The sequence below is a fragment of the Lissotriton helveticus genome, chromosome 7 (genome assembly GCF_964261635.1).
Source record: "Lissotriton helveticus chromosome 7, aLisHel1.1, whole genome shotgun sequence".
NCBI classification, from domain to species: domain Eukaryota; kingdom Metazoa; phylum Chordata; class Amphibia; order Caudata; family Salamandridae; genus Lissotriton; species Lissotriton helveticus.
Genome location: NC_136068.1, coordinates 74,817,532 through 74,838,264, shown reverse-complemented (window position 1 = coordinate 74,838,264; position 20,733 = coordinate 74,817,532). Strand labels below are relative to the sequence as shown.

The window sequence follows — 20,733 nt, the reverse complement described above, 5'->3', positions numbered from 1 at the left end:
TATTGAAACTATCACTCCTACTATGAGTGTGGCTATCATACATTTAGACCTACGGTTTGGATTGCCAACCTCCATTCTCGCTGTCAGGTTTGAGTTTAACAACCAACACTTAGACTCTCTGTCTCCACCACAAGTTGCGGCTTAACCAGTCCAAACACCGCTTCTTGATGAGCTGGAAATCCCCACTTTCAGCACTTTTGTTCCTTATTTACACAGTTCACAGAATACTTCCTTAACCCTCTTTCTTCTTCTACGGAAAGTCCCTAATTTTCTTCTTCCACTCGAGCCTAGGTTATCTTCTTTAAACACTTATTTACAAAACAGTTCATTGACAATCTACGATGAGTTTAGATCCTATTTCAGCTAAAACATGTTGCAAAATTTCAAGATGAACAGTTACCAGTTCATGAGGTGATGCTTTAAATCCAAATCTCGGGAAAACTAGCCTGTGTAGAATCAGGAGTCGCACCTTGCTCAAGACTGGAGGATTCGCAACTGTGATCGTCAGCGCCCCTTCGATTTCAAGACCGGGCAACAGCAATACCACCCTGATATTCAGTAGCGGATTCCTGCTTACCAAACTCATGGACCTCAGCCTTCCGGTACTCGCTACTCCCGGCATCAGTTACTGCGTAAGTCCACTCCGGGGCAGCGTATCTCTAACAAGGCACCCTTGGCCTCCGGGACCTCCTCAGGCTTTGATTCTGCTCTTCGTCGCTCTCCTCCGATTCAGAGACCTCAGACACAGGGGCAAGATCTCCCTCAGGAGCCAGTCACAGATTCAGCCTTCTCTGCCTCCCAGGCCACGCTTCTTCTGTGCTTTTAGCCCTTCTGCTTTCCTCTCGGTCACTCTGTACACCACTTCCTCCTGCTGACTCTGGATCACTCCCAGACTGGCTTTCTTCCTCAGTCAATTTCCGGGTTCTGGATAGCGCAACCCCCCTCTGCTCGACCTGGTGAACATTTAGCTTTGGCAGCCACCCTTACAGCTTGGCTCGTCCTCTCTTGTGGCCCTGCCGCAACAGCTGGATTTTCATTCAGGTGAGGTGCTGCTTCTTCCAAGGGTGGTGAAACTCTGCGGTTGTGAGAAGCGTGTTTGGCAATCCTCCACACCTCACTGCTGTGTTCGTTACTAGTATCACCTGGTAAGGGCCTTGCCACCGAGCTTCCAGGCAGCTCTTCCTCACATGCCTTGGGACAAACACCCAATCCCCCGGACACAGGTCGTGGCAAAGATAATTTGAAGCGGGAACAGCGGCAGCCTGCACCTGCTGAGACAGAGAACAGACCACATCAGCCAATCCTTTGCAGCAGTGAAGGACTAAGTCATCAGTAATGTTTATCAAAGCTGTGGCTGGTACCACTGGCAACCGCATTGCCCTTCCTCTTAGGATCGCATGTGGGGAAAGACCCGTTCTTCTATCTGGGACACTGCAAACACTCATCAACACCAAAGTCAATGCATCAGGCCATTTCAGAGATGTAGACGAACATACTTTCGCCATCTTTGCTTTCAAAGTTCTGCTAATCTGCTCCACTATCCCAGAAGCCTCTGGTCGATAGCAACAATGTAGTCTCTGATCAACGCTTAAAGCAGTGCAAATTAACTGATCTCGCTGTGGAAGTGTGTTCCTCTGTCTGACTCCAAAGAGGTTGGAAAACCGAACCTAGGAATCAGCTCTCTGTAACAGTTTTACTACAGTTAGGGTGTCACACCTTCGTGTTGGATAAGCTTCCACCCATCGTCAAAAAACACACAACCACCACTAGAAGGTACCTCAATCCATTGCACTTCGGCATTTCAATAAAATCCAACTGCATCCTATTGAAGGGTCCTCCCGATCTCCCAATATGACTCAGTGTAACCACCATTTTCTTTCCAGCATTCATTTGTTGGCAAGTAACACACCTGACACACAGCTTCAGCAACTCCACGAAATCGTGGATTGTACCACGTCTGTCTGAACTCTCACACCATCGCATCCCTTCCAAGATGTACAGAACAATTAATCTGCCTCGCCATCGGACTTAATGAGTCATCCGGTAACACTGCTCGGCCATCACTCGAGACCCAAATGTCAACATTCCCCTTCTCACATCCTGATTTAATCCATAGCTTTTTCTATTGCTCTGAAATCTCGTCCTGCAGGCGCTTGAGCGCACCCCAAGTGTCTGCCATGACTAACATCATGTTGAGCTTGGTTCTCTCTTGGCTGTCTCCTGTGTATTCTCCAGTAAATATACACCCTTGTTCAGCACAGAAACGTGCAACTTCATTGGCATACTTATTGCCGAGAGAAACAAAATCCGTTCCCCTTCCATGTGCTGTACATATCACAACTGCAATTTCCTTAGGACGTTGTAATGCTTCCAACAGTAGTCTAACGTATTCTCCATTCCTGATGGGAGAACCAGATGATGTCATATAACCCCTCTGAGACCATATCTGTCCGAAATCATGAACCACACCGAACCCATACTGGCTATCGGTGTAGATGGTGATTCGAATCTGATCAGCCGCCAAACAGATGCGAGTCAAAGCAATGATTTCGGCCACTTGTGCAGAGTATACCCCTTCTAAACAAGCAGCTTCAACCACTCCTGTGATGGTACATACAGCAAATGCTGGTCTCAACTGACCAACATTGTCTCTTAGTCATGAACCATCGACAAAGAAAATTCAGGGTCAGGCAGAGGTTCATCAACAATGTCATGTCTCGGTTTGGTGCCAAGTTCAGTCACATCGAGACAGTCATGGTCTTCACAATCTTCTTCATTTATATTTGGCAAAGGCATCAATGTAGCTGGATTTAAAATAGAACACCTTCTCAGAGTTACATTCTCCGCAGCAAGTATGACTTGTTCGTAGAGTGTGAGTCTGTTGTTCGTCAGGTGCTGTGTCTTAGTCCTTGTCATCAACAATTCAACAGAATGCAGAACATACACGATCAAAAGATGACCCATAACAATGCTTTCACACCTCTCGATGCTGACATCAGTTGCAGGAATGAGTTTGAGACATCCGGGCAATGCTGAAGCTACTGAATCTAATGTAGCTAAGAAATATGCAACTGGTCTACGGACACCTCCGTGATTCTGAGTCACAACTGATAATGCACATCCTTCTCGCTCACAACAGAAGAATGAAAAAGGTTTGTTGTAATCAGGCATTCCTAGAGCACGACACAAGCTCTCAGGTCTAAGAAAGCCATCAAACAGTTGTTATCCCATGGTACCGGATCAGTCCCATCCTTGTGCGTCAGCCTCTGCAAAGGCTTTGCCTTCAGGGAGAAACTAGGAACCCATTGGTGACAATAGCCAACCATCCCTAAAAACATTCTGACCTCCCTCTGAGTGGTAGGGACAGCCATATTCATGATGGCTTCAATTCGATCTGATGACACCGTCCTCTTGCCTTTTTCTATTCGATGGCCCAAGTACTGTACTTCACTCAAACAGTACTGCAACTTATTTGGGGAGAACTTGTGTCCATTCTCTGCCAAATGGTTCAGTAAGGCGATGGTGTCGATCCTGCAAGCGTCCTCCGTCTCTGACGTGACCAGGAGGTCGTTGATGTATTGCACGAGAACAGAGTTCTGCAGCAACACGAGACTCTCAAGGTTCTTTTTCAAGATCTGATTAAAGATCAATGGACTCTCTGTATACCCTTGAGGGATACGACGCCATGTTAACACACGGTCTTCCAGCCGGAAATCAAATAAAAATTGGCTTTCCTCATGAAGAGGTATCGAACAGAACGCTTGACACAAATCAATTACCGTATACCACTCTGCCTTGCATGGAGTCTGAAATAGTATCACTGATGGATTTGGTACCACTGGACAACATGGCATGACAGTCGTGTTGACCTTTCGCAGGTCCTGTACAATTCTGAATTTCCCACTCGGTTTCTGTAGTCCCATAATTGGTGAAATACATAGACTGCCCATTATCTCCTTCAGAATTCCTTGCTTGATCATGGACTCGATTACAGGTTTAATCCCAGCGATTGTCTCATGTGACAAATTGTACTGGGGTGTTCTTGGGAACTCAACATTTTCCTTGACCTGGATCTTAACTGGCTCAACACCCTTGATCAGTCCAATTTCTTCTCCTGTAAAATCCCACACATCCAGTGAGATAGAGTCTCTCAAATCCAGTGGAAGCTCTTCCACTGTCAGCACAGGATACATCTCTGTGCACAAATGCTGATTTGCAACTTTAAATGTGGCATCATCATCATTGGTCTGCAATTCCACTCCCTTAGGGGTGCAATCGATGGTACAATTGAGCTTAAACAAGAGGCCTCATCCTAACAGGCAGACTGGACTTGAGTCGCACACCACAAACTGGTGTTGATCTCGAAAGATCCCCATCCTCACAGGAACCAGCTCAGTAAATGGGTTTGTCATTTTCTTATTTGCCAATCCTACAACTTTGATTGATTGTCCAGAGAGGGTTAGGTTGGGAACTACTGCAGTTCTTACAGTAGAACCAGTATCAACCAAAAAGGTGGTAGGATGACCATCAACATCCGCCTCTACAAACGGTCCCCTCTGGTCTACCTCTAAGACTGCCCCAAGAGTACAGTCTTCCTCCCCCCTCAGGCACTCTCATTTCAACGGGTTTGAGCTGTACTCATCAAAACTCTCAAAAAGGGGCATCTGCTGGTACATCCTAACTCCCTGCGGAATTCTCAGAGGTTGTGAAAATTGCACCTGGACCTGGGTCTCGTCACCGTATTCCCAACCTCAGACACCTGCACCGTCTCCTCCTCTTGCTGGACCTGATTAGCTGGGTTCAACCTGCACTCTCGTTTCCAATGCCCGATTTTGTGACAAAGGTGACATGCAGTGGTCTTTTACTGTGGTGCCACAGCCACCCCTGTCCTGAGGTCTACAGGCTTTCCCTTTCCTTGGCGCTGTGCATTCTGAGCTCCTCCCTGATTGTTCCCCTGTCTCCTGCCTAGCGTCCCTCCACTCGGCTGTGCCTGGAGTTCCCTATCAGCAGTTTGCATTTGAACCAACATCAACTTTTCCTTAAGCTTCCTGTGTTTTTCGAGTCTACCTCATCACTGTAGTACCTATCATATTGCAATATTTCGTCCACTGACTTGTTCTGCCAGCAGACCAGATGATGCTGAATCATGAAACTGATTTCTGTTCTCAAACTCAAGATAAATTTGGAAACAAAGAGTCCCATATCTTTGGAGTCTAAGGTGTCTAGCCCACTGTACTGCTTAAAGGCTTGCAAGAGCCTCTCATAATACTCATGCACTGTTTCCTTCGGTTCCTGAATTGTTTGATCTATCTTAACCCAATCAATATCCTTTGCTGATATCTTAGACTTCAGCCATGTTATTTCCTGCTCAAACTTTTTCATGACAATAGGTGAAGGACCATTCGTAACGGGATCCCTATCTGGTTCAGAGGAAGGCCAATCAACTGCAACCTTATAAGCAGCCCACAAGTCGCCCGGTACTACAATGTCAAACAATGTGATCAGGTCAATCCACAACACTTTCGAGATTTTAACAAACCGATCAACCTGTTTGTACCACCTGACAGGCTTCTCCCTCAGCCAGGGAAATTCATTTGTAAATGCTGCCAAATAACCTCTACTCCAAGGTCCATGCACATACCCTCCATTGGATACCTCCCGCAAAGGGTAATTCTCCACTCCTACCATTCCCCCTCCCGGAGATGGCGTCTCTCCTACACTCTTCTTAGTGCTCTTCTTATTGGACCATCTTTCCTCCCAAGCATGCTCCATGCACGTATCCCTTTGATCAACTCTCGAATATGTGCTCTCAACCTGTGACCCTTTTCTCTTCCAGTTCTTGGTCACTCTACTGCAACCTGTGACTTCCCTGCAACATCTTTGTTTTGTACAGATCTACCTCATATCTTTTTGCAAATCTGTTAGTTTCTCATGTGCCGATCTTGTATTGCGAGCCACATCTTTCACTACAAGCAGCAATTCGTCAGGTTCGTACAGTTCCACTCTTTCCAAAGGCAAATTTCCATTAATTATCTCATCTACCTCAGCTTTCAACCTCACTACGTCCAGCATTTTTACCCTTATAGCCACTTTCAAAGTCCCTCGACTAGACATTCCGCTCGTTTCTCCACTCTCACTGGTCTGGTTTCCACATCTGTTCTCTTCTGCTACATTCCCTAAGGCTGGCCGACTTCCACACTCCCCTCAATCTCATCCTCTAGTCACCCTGTCATTCTAATTCCTCACTGGTGGTTCCCACACCCTGAGGTCGGATCTTGAATCGGCCAAGGATCTTGGTCTTACCGCCCTTACATCTCTCTGTCATCTTGACGAGTCTGCAGTGGCCTGCAGTGGCGTACTTGATTCTATGGGTCTCTGTAGGTGAGCTATTCCAATCACCTTGCCATTTTCTCCAGAGCCCGTTCCTTCTCCTGTAACTGACTGTGCCAAACTCCCATTTCTCACTTGCTCTGGATCATATACTTACACTATGGGGCTAATGGTAACCGGTACTGTGAGAGCATCTGGCAGCCTTGCGTCACCTACAACTCCATGAGTTTCTGTACCTGCGGGGATCCCATCCCTTCTGTTCCTGTGGAGATTTTCCCAACCACAGTCGCATTAGGTTGAATCTGCGATCCCCCAATTCCATCTGCGGTCCCTGTCTGTCCTTCTACTGAATCTGGATGGTGGCCTTTCTGCTAGTAGCCTTTCCATCAAGCTGTCATCTGTGTCACTATCATCGTCTTCGACACTTTGCTTCTTCTGGGTGTCTCCCACCTTCACCATCAACGGGAATAGCCTTTTCCCCTCTATTGTTTCTACTCATTATCTCTTTTCCAACTCATCCCACCGCGCATCTTGAAATGCTCTAATCGATTTTTCCACCCTTTCCTGACTTCGTTCTCTCTTCCTGTCATGAGCTGCTCTGATGGGCGTAAGGAAGACATCACTGTTTTCAATTGGTACAACACTTCCAACCTGAAAGTACCATAACGGGGAAAAGTAAATTCCTCCTTTCCTTCAGTCATTTTATGCCAATTTTCAAGCCAAAGTATAGTGTGCAATCCCACATTCGTAGCCATGTAATGGGCTGGGGTGTCCTCGGGTGAAGCCTCTTCTCCCCCTCGAGTAACCACCCGTCTATCTCCTCAGCTCATATCTCGTAAAACTTTATAACAGTTCATAATGAAAACAATTCACTCATATTCACTCTACTTCCTGATGACAATCCACCAATCCCAGCGCTGCTTCACACTAACCGACCTATTGCAGCGCGGCACTTTCTGACGCCACTCTTCCTCCGCATGCAGCAGTTTCCCTCCTTTACAATTTGACTCTCAAACACACTCACGTCTCTTTCATAATCTAAAATAACTGTCCGTGAAAGGACCGAACAGTCACTTCTCTGACTGTCTGTCCACCAAACGACAGGACGGTCTCTCACAATTGTCGACCTCAACTCTGGCAACCGTCCGTCTGCGAAACGACCGGACAGCTGCCTCAGACTATCTGCCCACGAACGGCCGGACAGCTATGTACTTAATTGATAGGATCCACTCACTCAATAGTACACATACAGTAGCCCACGATCTGTGGCGGTTACTCATGCACTCACACACACATTTCCCTATCACCATTGGGTCAGTCAACAACGTCTCATCACTCCCACAATCTCTGGTCAGACAATTTTAACTCTGGGTGTCTTCTACACCACAATCTCTTATCCCGGGATATCAAATCAAATCTCATGGGCTCCACGCGTTCGGCCCGAAACCACAATCACTCGACTCTCATAACAACTCTGCAAAACATCACACAATCAAACAACACCGCAATCTAACAGACACACAACCCTGTTCATTCTAACTCTCCCACGGACTGCTGCTTCCGCAGACCTTCACTCTCCGACGATTTCCATCCGTCGTCCTCCTCCGCTCGCGATCCACCGGACAACCATTACCTTGGGCTCCTACGGCTATGTGCACTCAATGACTACCCTCCTCTAAATCTCCCCTCACTCCAGAGATAAGCATCCTACTCTGTTACCAACTGATAACACCGGATTCTTATCTTATCTTGCCATCTAGACCTTTTTGCCCGCTGGAAGTGTAAAGGGGAGAAAACCAATATTTTCACTACCATCAATGTAAACTAATCAATTTGGACTCGGAAAAGACCATTGACTCTGGAATTCAAATTTAAAGATTTATTACAAAACAAAAAATAACTGGACATACAAGTACCTCATGACGAGGTTAAAGAAATACATGGGCACTAGTACATAATTCATTCTATGAATCAACCTAATACTGAGCAACGTGAAAAGAATAAGCAATTCAAGAAAAATTAAACAAGCAACAACTGCTCCGATAACCAAGTTTGTCTTCATCAGTTACAAAAGGAAAATGAATCAGTTAAGTCTATCCCTACACTACCACTAAGGTGACATCCTTACTTAGTATCTCCCAGGCAAGATCGAGAAAAAGGTGTCAGCTCGTGAAGACTTCCTAAGAAGTACACTCATGTTGGAAAGGGTCAGAAGCCAAAACTAAAACTCATTCTAAGAATCGATCCCTTCTCTTACCCTCTAATGGCTCTCTGCTCTCATCTGCCCTCTCTACCTCGTCTGCCTCTCCTCCCTCTGGGTGTTGTCCCTAATACAAAACAGTCAACTCAAAGAACACGCCCCGAACCATCTCCTTGGGATGGACTTCTTCGGCAGGTGATTTTCCACAACTTGTGCTTCGTCCAAGAATGGTTGAGTTGTCCTTGGGTCTCAGGCTTCTCCAGCGCGCTTCCAATTATCAAATTCCAGTGTAACATTGTAACATGCCTCCTCCATACCTAACTCCTAAAACAAAGAGCATCAGTCTAGCTAACGGGAAAAATGTCCTTTCATCTGCAACGGAAAGCATGTGAACAAATCAACCTTGTGCGTGCAAATCTGCTGACTGCTTCAACTGAGAGCCGTCCCAGGGAAAAATACATTTCAGGCCTACTCGATTCGGCTAACATAAGAAACCACAAAGAGGCCTTTCCATTGCCAAACGTAAATACTCATTTTAGGCCTTTACACTCTAAAGAATACACATTAATAAGCATTACATTTCTATACTTTAAAGCACATTTAGGCAACTCTACACGTGCAGACTTTTATGGTGCACAGTTAAATCTAATGCATTACATTACATATAAACTGATTCATGAAGCACGTGCAATAGGCAATTACATTTAAATGTTGATTTATCCTTTCTATTAACACAAACTAATTGTCTAACATTACACATACAATTTCATTATTATGGCACATTCTCTAATGATTAATTTTAGTCTAACTCAGAATACATGTGGGTGCGGACTAGCTGTGATTATAATTTGGCCCTACAAACTTCAGAATATCGTGACGCTCTATCAATCATGTCGATGTTTTGAAACAGCTCAATCTTTTTCCATCACGTGCTCCGCTGTACAGAACACCCAACCGCTAGCACCAGGGACTGGCATCCGCAACCCCCGTGCAAACCGCTCGAGCCACTGAGACTCCAAATACATGAATGATAAAAAGAGTAGTAAAATGCACCCGCTACAGATATCTGTGTGTTATCCTGAACAGCAATTCTTCAAGTATTGAGTATGGCTTAGTGAGACTTTTACCATTCTTAGGCCTATCATAGCAGTGGGTGATTAATACAACCCTTTATTGAAGCACCAAGATCAATGTATGGTCTGTGCTATATAAGTAGTTACAAATATTAATATTAAACCTGGTCATATTTTGGGCGCTTGCCGTCTTGGCTCTTTTGCCTCAATGGTACAGTATAAAGAAACATAGCAGTATGTATGTTATCATATTCTAGTAGTAATACAGACTGCTTTGTAAACAACAATGCTTTTGTGGGTTTAGCATTGTTTGTGAAATAGAACATTAGATGATTTGACTGCATGGTTAATTGGCGCATTAAATAAAGATATTAATGGAATGAAAGTAACTACACAGAAACTGAGACCAAAGAATACTTTTAATTGTTCAAAATCAAATTCAGTGTCAGAGATATTCGAATATTTAATAAATATCACAAAGAGATTAATAGATTTTATTTTACACCAACAAAACGTTTTTGAATATTCAAAGGAGTGAATGGAAGAACATACAAAAACTGTACAAAGATAAAACATTGACCATAAAACCGGTGGGTGAGGGTCATTCGATGTTTGTATGGATGCACAATGGTACAGTGCACAGATTAGAGAAATTCTCCCAGTGGTTCATATGTGGGATTACAAGGTGAATGTGACACAATCTTTGAATTACAACAGTTTAATAAACATTTATCGTGTGAAGTTGAGGAAGCAGTATAACATATAACAAGCATTGGCATAGCCAATAGGTCTCGCTTTTGGGACCTTATAAGTATTCTGATATGCAGCACAATATCGCTGGTGCAACATCAATTTTTGCGTGGCTAAACACTTATAAGGTCCTAAAGACGACACCTATAGGCTATACCAATGCTTGTTATTTTTTGTTCTTGGGGAAACCGGGCTAGTGCCAGGAGGGTTAAGGGTGAGTGCCAGGGAGGTGAGGAGTGAGTGCCAGGGAGGGGCAGGGTGAGTGCAAGGGGCGAAGGGTAGCTGCCAGGCCAGGGGGGTGAAGGGCTAGTGCCATGGAGGTGAAGGGTGAGTGCCAAGGGGGCGAGTAGTTAATGCCAGAAGGGACATGGGTGAGTGGCTGGCAGGGGAGGGGCCCACTCAAGTGGGAAACACTTGAGCGCATCGAAAAGCAGGGAGGTGACTGCTGAAGGGAGACGTATATTGGCACAGAGAGGCGGAGCAAGGCGCGTGCACTTGGGAGAGCGAGAGGAAAGCCAGATGGCACCTCCGCTCGTGCCTGTACGTGTGTAAGTCGGACGGAGAGAGGGAGGGAGTGAGAGAGGGAGGGAGGGAGAGCAGGAGGGATGGAGAGAGGCAGGGAGGGGGAGAGGGAGAGACAGAGAGAGGAATGGAGGTAGGGAGGGAAAGAGGAAGGGACGGAGAGAGGGAGAGCGTGAGGCAGGGAAGGATAGAGAGGGGGTGGGAGGGAGGTGGGGAGATAGGGAGGAACAGAGAGAGGGAAGGAAAGAGAAAGGGAGTAGAGAGGGAAGAAGGGAGAGGAAAGGAGGGAGAGGGGGAGGGACAGAGAGAAGGAGTGATATAGAAAGGTAGGGTGGGAGAGAGGGAGGTGCGGAAAGAGGGATTGATGGAGAGAGGGAAGGGCAGATAGAGGAAAGGAAGGAAGGGACGGAGGGCAGGTGGGAGGGAGAGAGGTTGGGATGGAGAGAAGGAGGGAGGTGGGAGAGAGAAAGGAACGGAAAGAGGAAGGGAAGGAAAGAGGAAGGGAGAGAGAGAAGAGGCGGAGAAGGGAGGGAGGGAGGAAAGTAGGTAGAGGGAGGGAGGGAGAGAGGAAGGGAAAGAGAGAAGGAGGGAGGAAGGAAGAGGGGGAGAGAGGAAGAGGGAGAGAAGAGAGGATGAGAGGGAGAGAGGAAATGAGGGAGGGAGAAAGGAAGAGAGAGAGTAGGAAAAAAACAGAAGGAGAAATAACAATAAAGTAAGAGGGTATATAAAGAGAGAACAAAGAAAAGGATAAGAGCTAAAGAGAGAAAGCAGAATGGAAAGGGATAAGAGGAAGAGAGAGAGAGAGAGAGACACACATCTAGAGCAGAAGCGAGACAATGTGAAAGAGAGCAAAAGAGACCGAGAGAGAGGGAGCAGGACAGCGAGCGAGCGGGAAACAGGAGAATAAGAGAGATGACCAGCCAGAGAGGGAGAAAAGAGACGAAGAGAGAGGGGTGTAGACTCTGTGTACCTTGTGAGAGAGAGGGGCAAGTAGACGCCTCAGGCAGCAGAGCTGAAAGCCCTCACACAGATCCGTGTGAGAGGCACAACTTTGCAAGCGCTATGTTTCATAGTCTAACTAAATACGAAACAAAGGGCTATGCTACACAGTCTAACTAAATACAAAACAAAGCGCTATGTTACACAGTCTAAATTTAAAATAAATTGTTTAAGCAAACAAATGTAACATTAAAATCAACCGTCAAAAAGAGAAAAAGAGAAAGGAATGCTAAGAAAAGCGCCTTTCTGTACCACTGGATCTTCACTGATAGTCATTAACATTAGAATAGTTTCCAGATGAAAGCGTGGCAGTGGTAAAAGCGCTCCTGGGTGGAGCGCACAGCACCGGTTCAAACACCCCTGCTGTTTCCGGGAAAAACATTTAAAAAAGCTCATCAATGGCATGCAGGCATAATTGGAAAAACAAGAGAAGGCAAGCTATCAGAAGGGGCTGTGTCCTGTGTTGTGGCCGCGAACCGGAGCACCGGCTGTGTTTGTCAGGAAGGTTACTCAGCTTTGAAACGCTCTTCTAACACGGTTTTCTGCACCTCAGATAAATGCGTGAATGTGCAGTCTGCTTTGAACTCTTCAAGGATGAGCCTGTCTGATCAAAAGATCCGAGCTGGAGCTGCAAGCAGTGATCCTGTGCTGTGGCCGCGCGGACGTGGACAAGAAAACAAGATAAAAGAATGAGGGGTAAAGGTGGATTCGTGAGAGTGAGGAAGGACGGACATGGCGGCCAGCAGAGTGGAGTCGAAGGGACTAACATACGAGGCGTGCTTTGTGGTGGGGGAGGGGGAATGGCAAAATGCAGACGCCGAGTGTGGCGGCCAGCAGAGTGACACGATCTGTGGTAGGGGAGGGGGAGGAGAAATGAAAGGAAAGGCTGTGTTTGCGGGGAGAGAGAGGGGAGGTGCTGGTGTGGGAGGGGGGAGGTGCTGGTGTGGGAGGAGTGCTGCTGGTGTGGGAGGAGTGCTGCTATGGCAAGGCTGTGTTTTCGGGGAGAGAGAGGGGAGGTGCTGGTGTGGGAGGGGGGAGTTGCTGGTGTGGGAGGAGTGCTGCTAGGGGAGGAGAAGCCCTGGCCGTGAATGCTCGTGCATGTTCACGTGAACTGCAAGAAAACGCCGGGCTGAAAGCCCTTAGTTTGAAGAGGATTTTGCCGACATGAATTCGATCCTATCCATTCCTGCGGAATGGGACAGGCTCGACCTAAAAATTACTATAGAATATTTAACCAACTTGCCAAATGCTCCACTATTATGTATATTTCCAAAATCATACAAATCTTGCGAATTCTATCTGAGACAAATTCAGCATTTGTCCCAGATGTGAAATATGCAGTTTTCTACATCTACTGCTATTATCTCTACTGATAGTAATAACAGAGATGACAGATTTATTTTTATTAAAGTTAAAGTCCTTAGGAGAGGAATATAAAAATACTGTTCTCTTTACATGCAATGATAGAAGTTTTGTTGGCGCATACCACCGGAGGAAGGAATGTGAGCAGTTGAAGCAAAACTTCCGCAACATGCCTTAGACAGAGCTAATCAAACATTTCTGTTAAGGCAATTCCGTTTGAAGCTACACCATAATTATTTCAGATAGGATTCTAATATTATCTAGAAATCATGCATAGTAACGTGGCCGCCACCCTTGCAAACATATTCATGAATTCATTTCAAAGTGAGCACGTTTTATAAAATGAAAATTAACAAATATGGTGGTGTTTCAGAGATGATGTGTTTGAGTTTTGGAGCAAGTTTGTTAATCTTTGCAAGCTTTTTGCTAATAGCTGGAATCAGCGCACTTTACAATCAGTTGCACCTTGGAAATTTGGAAATCATAAGTTATTTTTTGGATGTCAAAGTAACAAAAAGTATTAGACATTTAGAAATAGTTCCATTCGTTACCCCTGTGGATTATAATAATCTTTTTTAGCAACCGGTTTTCATCCAAAATCATTAGTGATCTATGTACCATTCAGTCAATATTGAGAGTTAAAAGAATTGTATATATGTTTTGTGAAGAAGAATATTCTGTATAATTATTATGAACGTTGAAATTAAAATGAAATCTATTGTACTTAATAAAGAAAAAACAATTGATTTAATAGTACCAAATACAATCAGAATGTTTTATTTTTACATTTTATGAAACGATTGTCAAATCATTCAAAATGATTGAAAATCATTAGAAATCTTTAACACACACTTTTTTATTAGAAAATTAAATCCACAAGCTTGTTAATTTAAAGGAGAATGACCTTTACAATATTGTGTTTAGTTCTTTAGAGTAGCTCACGGAGGTAACATTTCTTGTTTATCTTGCAACAGTCGCAACCAAGTCATAAAAGGAAATACATTATTAGATTTAAGAAGAGGTGAACAAATAATGTAATAATTTTGCTACATGCAGTGCAGAGAATGTGATATATTCATTATGATGCCCTAACAAAAACTCAGTATAGGTCAGACTTCAAGAAAAGTATGGATCCAGATCATTTGAATATACTGCATCAAATATATATATATATATATATATATATATATATATATATATATATATATATATATATATATATATATATATATATATATATATATATATATATATACATGCCAGTATAGCAAGATATTTTATAGAAATGGGACTCAAGTCAACTTTACTTCCAAGTTTGTGAAGTAACGTGGAGGTGCAATACACAGTGAATTATTACTGAGGGAAATATGGTGCACACACTTTTTATACATTACATTGGAAGGGGCTCAACATATTTCAAGACTTTAATTGTTTCCTCTATCAAGTACCTATGGAGAATGACAGACGACTAAGTATTACAGAATCAAAATGGGATCTGGAATGACTCATACCCAAATTATAGTCTATGTTGATCAACAGGAAATTACTTAATATCAAAGTTAAATTGTTCCATACGAGATGTAGGGGAATACAAACAAGCAATGGCTGGAATGCTTGATTCAAACTCAGCCCCTGGTAATAACTCTGGGCCGCATTCCGATCAATCATCTTTTTGCCCACCATGCATCCTGAGATAAGATCCAGCCATATGGAAATCAGCCAGTCCAGAACAGATGCCTCTGCGACCACTTCTTTCCAAGTTGGTGAAGTATTCTCGAAGCACAGGGGCATGGCTATGAATGGTGCATCGTGTGCAGTGGCACGGGGGCCCAGAAGCCGGAGGGGTTCACTGAACCCAGTTAATTACCTTATTATTATAGTTTGCCCCATAAATGATGACTGAAAGAGTTATCTGTTGTGCGGCCACCACCACTTGTTTTGTTTTAATACCGTAGACTATGGCCAATCTGCCCTGTCTCCTATGAGCTTTGGTCTCACAACTGCTTTCTGACCAGTAATCACTGAACAACATCATTGGCTTAACAATTCAATCGTTGTCTTGTCCCTGCTCTCCCCTTCCTTCGTCCCTCCCCCACAAACCTGCCTCAGCATTTGGTTTTTCACGAATAGGCACAACAAATATATTAGCTACTTGCTTGGGTATTTTCTTGCCTGCTTGTGCCTTTTTTCTGTGTAGCAAATGGACTTGTAAGCAGACGGCAGTAGTAGAAAAGTGGTTAAATGGGAGACTCCGTTGTCTTTTTACCAAAGACTGTCTAAGTTTACTAAAATTACATGTATAATATACTTATAGGGAGTTTCAGTCTGCCCTCTTCGTTTATATATTTCTTCGGCCCACTACAGCCTGGGGAAAGTGTTAGCCCACTTCAGCAATTGGCTAAACTTCACTGGGACAGCATCCTGGCCCACCACAAGATGCACAGCCACCCATAAAGGAGATCCCTCCAGTGCCAGGGACTACCAGGGCGCTTTTGGAAACCAAAAACTAATTTTTGCTTTAAGCCATTGTTGTTTTTTTTTAATTGATGAGGGCCAGCAGCTTCCTCAATATTACCAATATAGTTTTGCAAAAACTATATCTAAACAAAATAAGCATTGTCAAAATCAAATTGCTTTCAGTCAACATCAGATCTACTGTGTTTGCCAGTGCTTGCTTTTATGGGTTTTATGGCCAAGGTCTGCGCATGGCGCTCCTTGCTCGGACGGCTACATGGGCAAACCAGGATGGTACATCTTGTTTGTTTACCTGCCCCAGGACCAAACCTGCCAGATGTGAGTTTGCTCGCTAAATTGGAATCACTTAAGGCAGTGTTTAATTTGTAAATAAATACATCAATAAAGAAATAAGTGCAGGGGCCCAAAGTCTTTCTTAGGAGCCTTCCGCCTCTGCTGCCAAATGGCTCTGCCGAACACTTAAGCTGCCTAATCTTGATTCCACCTCATGCTTCTTTATTTCACCGCCCTACACTTCCTGTCTCTTTATCTGCTTACTCACTTTGTCACTGTTCTTATATTTCTCCTCCTCCCTTTTCCTCCTCTCTTTCTTCCTCTCTTTCTCCTGTTTTTGATTTTCTTTCTCCTGCTGTGATCCAACATTGGATGAAAATAAGTCATGTCCCCCAAAAATCAGTTGCATTGCACACTACCCCGCAACCACCGGCACAAATTAAGTAGTGCCAGTAAGGAGTATCGAATATCGATGCCTCTTGTTGCAGAAACAGTTTAGGTGCTCCACCCTTCTTCTTAATGGGGTTCCCCTAGATGCAGTGGGTCTCCGTTAATTAACATCTTAGAAAACATAACAATGTAAGTGATTATTGTAAGTCATTATGCTACTGCCCCTTTGTGTGGAGGTGGAATGCATATGACCCACCCCCTCCCCAGAACCATTGTCTGTGTCCTCTATGGCACGTCTAGAAATGATTTTGGGTGGCGGGCACACAATGGACCCCAGTTACAAATGGCTGGGCTCGTCCATGAAGCACAACCGTGAACAGCGCATGTGTATATGTGTTTGAGTATGTGAATATATCTGTAAATATATATTTGTATTTTTTATATATGCACACATACATAAAAAGTCATATTTAAACATTCTGAACACACTTGTAGGCTAATACATTTCCTAAAACAGTTGAAAGGTACTTGTAAATATTAATGTGTGTGCCAAGAGGCAGTGTCTATTTTTACAATTTTTATCTTCCTTTGTTCCTATGTTCACGGGCTGTGGTGGTGGGATTGAAGGGGGTGCCAGGACATATGGACCCAGGACATGGGCCTTATCCATATGCCTTGTTTATTCAATAACAACATTTTTTGCCTCCCAGGTGGTACCATGGTCCCCTCTCTGGCGCAAAAGCAGAGAAGCTGCTGGTGCTAAAGGGAGAGCCGTGGACCTTCCTGGTTCGAGATAGCCTCAGTAAGCCGGGCGACTTTGTCATTTCGGTCCTGACGGATGAGATGAAGGACTCCAAGAAAAAAGTTACCCACATCAAGATCCTCTGCAAGGTAATGAGAAACAGATCAAAGATTGAGGGGTGGCATGCTTTGGATTAAAAATAACTCTTTTAGAGGTATTTAATCAGGGATATCAGCTTTATCGTCTTTAATTGATCCACCTTTCTGGTCGGTGGCATTCCACCCCAATGCTATTAAAAACTATATTCCATGAAATCAGTTTGGTGAATCCACCCAGTCCTGTTTCTAATCCGAACCTCTGGCTTTGGGAGAAGGTTCGGCATCTCTTGGGGTGGGAATGGGCGATAGTTCATTAACAGCAGTAGTTGGAAGTGGACTAGAGGGTTGAGACCGAGGCTGTTCCTGTCTCGATTGTGCTTTCCCCAAGAGCCAGTCAGGTTACTGGAAAACTTGAGCATCTCTTGACACCCACACTTGACTGTGAGGTGATCCTGGCTGAGAACAGAACAGGTGATCAGAGACACAAAGATTTCATTTGGAGGCTCAGTTGTACTAATATTTGCACAGCACTGCATGAAAACCTGGGCAAACATTAAAAAGATATTAAGTGCTATACACTCACCCAGCCAAGCATGCACAAGAATGTTGAGGAGCCTGAGTGAGCCCCCATTATTTTTCATGAGATTTGTACTCGTGGGACACCCCTTAAACATATTCTTTGTTGATGAAAACAGCCATAGAATAAATCTTGTAAAATGCATAATGTTGCAGATATTCCATGTTATATGTAGGAATATCATGTCATATTTTGCTTTCCCAAAGTTTGGGCCTGGTTTATTTTAGCACTAGGATTTTATGCAAAGACAGGTAGTGCTAGTTTTGTCTTTATGTGGACTGCTATGGGTTTGTGCACTGTTCTCTCCCAGTCACACCTCCAGGCATTTGTTATCAGAGGGTTGGATCTCCGTGACGCTGCACTTACCTCAAATTTAGGCATAACATCGCTTTTGTGCATGAAAGTTGATCCACGCTGCATTTTCCACAACTTTGCATTGCAGGAGAGGGCCCAGTAAATCTGGTCCAGAGCTCTATAGGTCTTACATCAGTCACATTCAAAGGTGGACCCAAGAGGTTTGCCTTTACAGTCTTCTTGCCCCAACGGATCCAGGCTGAAATCTTGCGACTTTCGGGCAGGATACTGGAATCTGCTCCCTTGATGATCTTATCTTATTTCTTACCCTAGAATGGAAAATACACACTAGGAGGGAGAGAGAAGTTTGATTCTTTGGCCGACCTCATTGAACACTATAAGAAGACGCACATTCTGGAGGTGTCGGGATCTTTGGTTTACATAAAGCAGGTAAGACGTCCCTCTGAAGGCCTTTGCTGTCAATGATGCCAAGCCGAAACTGTCAGTCCATGAAACAGGAATGTTTGGTCTGAACCTCACCTGCCCTGTCCCAAGGAAATACAGACATTTTTAGACCCCATCATTTCCACTCCTCCATCACCTCAGTCTGTTCCGGATATCCAGATGGCTTCAGACCTTCTGCTGCCAGTTCTTTAACTTTGCTGGTGTCATACGGAGTCCCAGCACAGCCAGGCGCTGCTCTGTCCCGAGGATACTCTGAGGGCTTCAGTCCAGGCAGATCTATCCCCTCCCAGGTCTTGGAATACTCAGAGTATTCCAGTCTCAGCCCAGCAAGCCCTTTCCTTGTCTTGGGAATACACTCCGTGCTCCATTCCAAGGGTGCTTAGCCCTTTCCATGTCTTGGGAATACACAGATGGTGACAGTCCAAGCACAGTCAGCCCTTTCCATGTCTTGGGAATACACTTAGCTCTCCTCTCCCAGAGTGTTCATCCCTTTCCATGTTTTGAGAATACACTTAGCGTTTCACTCCAAGGGGAGTTAGCCTTTCCCTGTCTTGAGAATACACCTAGCGCTCCACTCCCAGAGCAGTCATCCCTTTCTGTATCTTGGGAATCTTCAGATGGGCAAGGTCCAGGAGACAAACAAAGGTGGTCAGACCCCACACTACCCATCTCTCAACATCTTGCTCATTTATGGGTCTCTTGTTGCATAATTGAGTCTGAGAAGAAGTTGCATGAGAGATGCAAGGGCTGATAGAATTACAGTTTTTCTGCAGCAATTTAATGTTTTCCCTATCTGGTCGGGTAGGGGCTGATGCCGAGCATCTGTCTTTAATGCCTCCTCCAAACAATAATCTGTTTTACCTTTGCATTCTCCAGTGATGAGCTGCTTCTTAGTCAGACCTGGCTCGAAAGAGGCTGAGTGTGGCTTGCATAGCTGGGCAGGCAATAAAGGAAGGGAGGGGGTTGGCTTGTTGACTCAGTCTTTGACTACCAGATTGAGAAAAAAAGAACAATGGAATCAAGTTTGGGTTAGCCAATAGTTTGGGTTTCCTCTAGTACTAACTTGTTTTTCAAGCTAAAAAGTCCCTGCTCTGGCTTCTCTAAAGGTTTCCCTCTCATACCTATGAAAATGGGCACAATTCGGGGGGAAATGGCTGTGGAGTCAAAATAAAAAGCAAAATATTGATTTCTAGCAGCTCTGGTTGAGTAGTGAAAGCTCTCTGAAAAAAAGCAAATGTTTGAGCATACTGATCCAAGAGAACCCCACTCACTGCGGGAAGTGGAAAACTATACTGGGAACCCAAAATTGAGGGTGGCAGCAGAACCTGGGTGAAGTCATGAGTGGCTAAGTCAAAAAGGGTAGCATCATGAGGAACAGCGTTCATGTCAGCCTGTGCATTATGTGTTTTTACAAAGTTTTTTGCCTGCAAAAACGCAAAGGGAAACTGGAATTTTTGTCTCGTCTAGCATATCTATGTGTATCCAGTAAGCTTCATGGTATAGGAGTGGTAGGATAACTCTGGAGTTTAAGTAATTTGCATTTTGGTCACAGCTTTGAATTTTAAAGCAATATCTCAGAGGATTAAAGTTCCAGCTGCACAGCATAGCATACAAGCACAGGTGACAGATTTACATTTTATATAAGAGTTCAGTGATTTCATGATTTTGTTGCAGGTATCCTTCTGTTACCTGGGGTCACATGTTACAGTCCTAGTAAATAGCTAGTTTAATTTCACAACCATTTCAATCGAGCCTCAAGTCACCTACAAGGCATACATTTGAAACTTTACAGGTCTTAAATAACTGGTTTGTTATTCTGTGGTGGGTTAAAAGGGGACCTCAGCCAGAAATGGTGGCATGCATGTGGCCTAATTTAGGATAACTAGTCCACCAGTGATGTTGTCACCCTGAAAGACGCCACGGGCAGGATTTCAATTGGTCTTTGAAGTGCATGGCATATTTCTACAACATGCTGCGAAATCACAACGCGGTACAAAAGGGGGTGGTTATGGACAGAGCATCTGAACCAATCAAACACTCACGCCCAGTCACCAGATCTGAGTTTAATCCATCACCGTTTTTTAGCCCACTCTGCCACCCCAGTTCAGACATGGCCATATGCAAATCAGTCTGACCCTGTGCCTCATGGGAACAGTCCAGCCCGAACTGCTAAGCCATGCCTT

At 44.5% G+C, this 20,733-nt stretch overlaps 1 protein-coding gene across 2 annotated transcripts in view; it reads left to right on the top strand.

The window, feature by feature from the left end:
* The window catches only part of LOC144768103 (tyrosine-protein phosphatase non-receptor type 6-like), a 203,922-nt gene that overhangs the window by 84,275 nt on the left and 98,914 nt on the right, over positions 1-20,733 (top strand). For both annotated transcript variants that reach the window (XM_078651503.1, XM_078651502.1), the window contains 2 exons: positions 17,085-17,265; positions 18,419-18,535. In XM_078651503.1, coding sequence (XP_078507629.1) covers positions 17,085-17,265; positions 18,419-18,535 — 298 coding nt within the window. The remainder of the gene's footprint in view (positions 1-17,084; positions 17,266-18,418; positions 18,536-20,733) is intronic.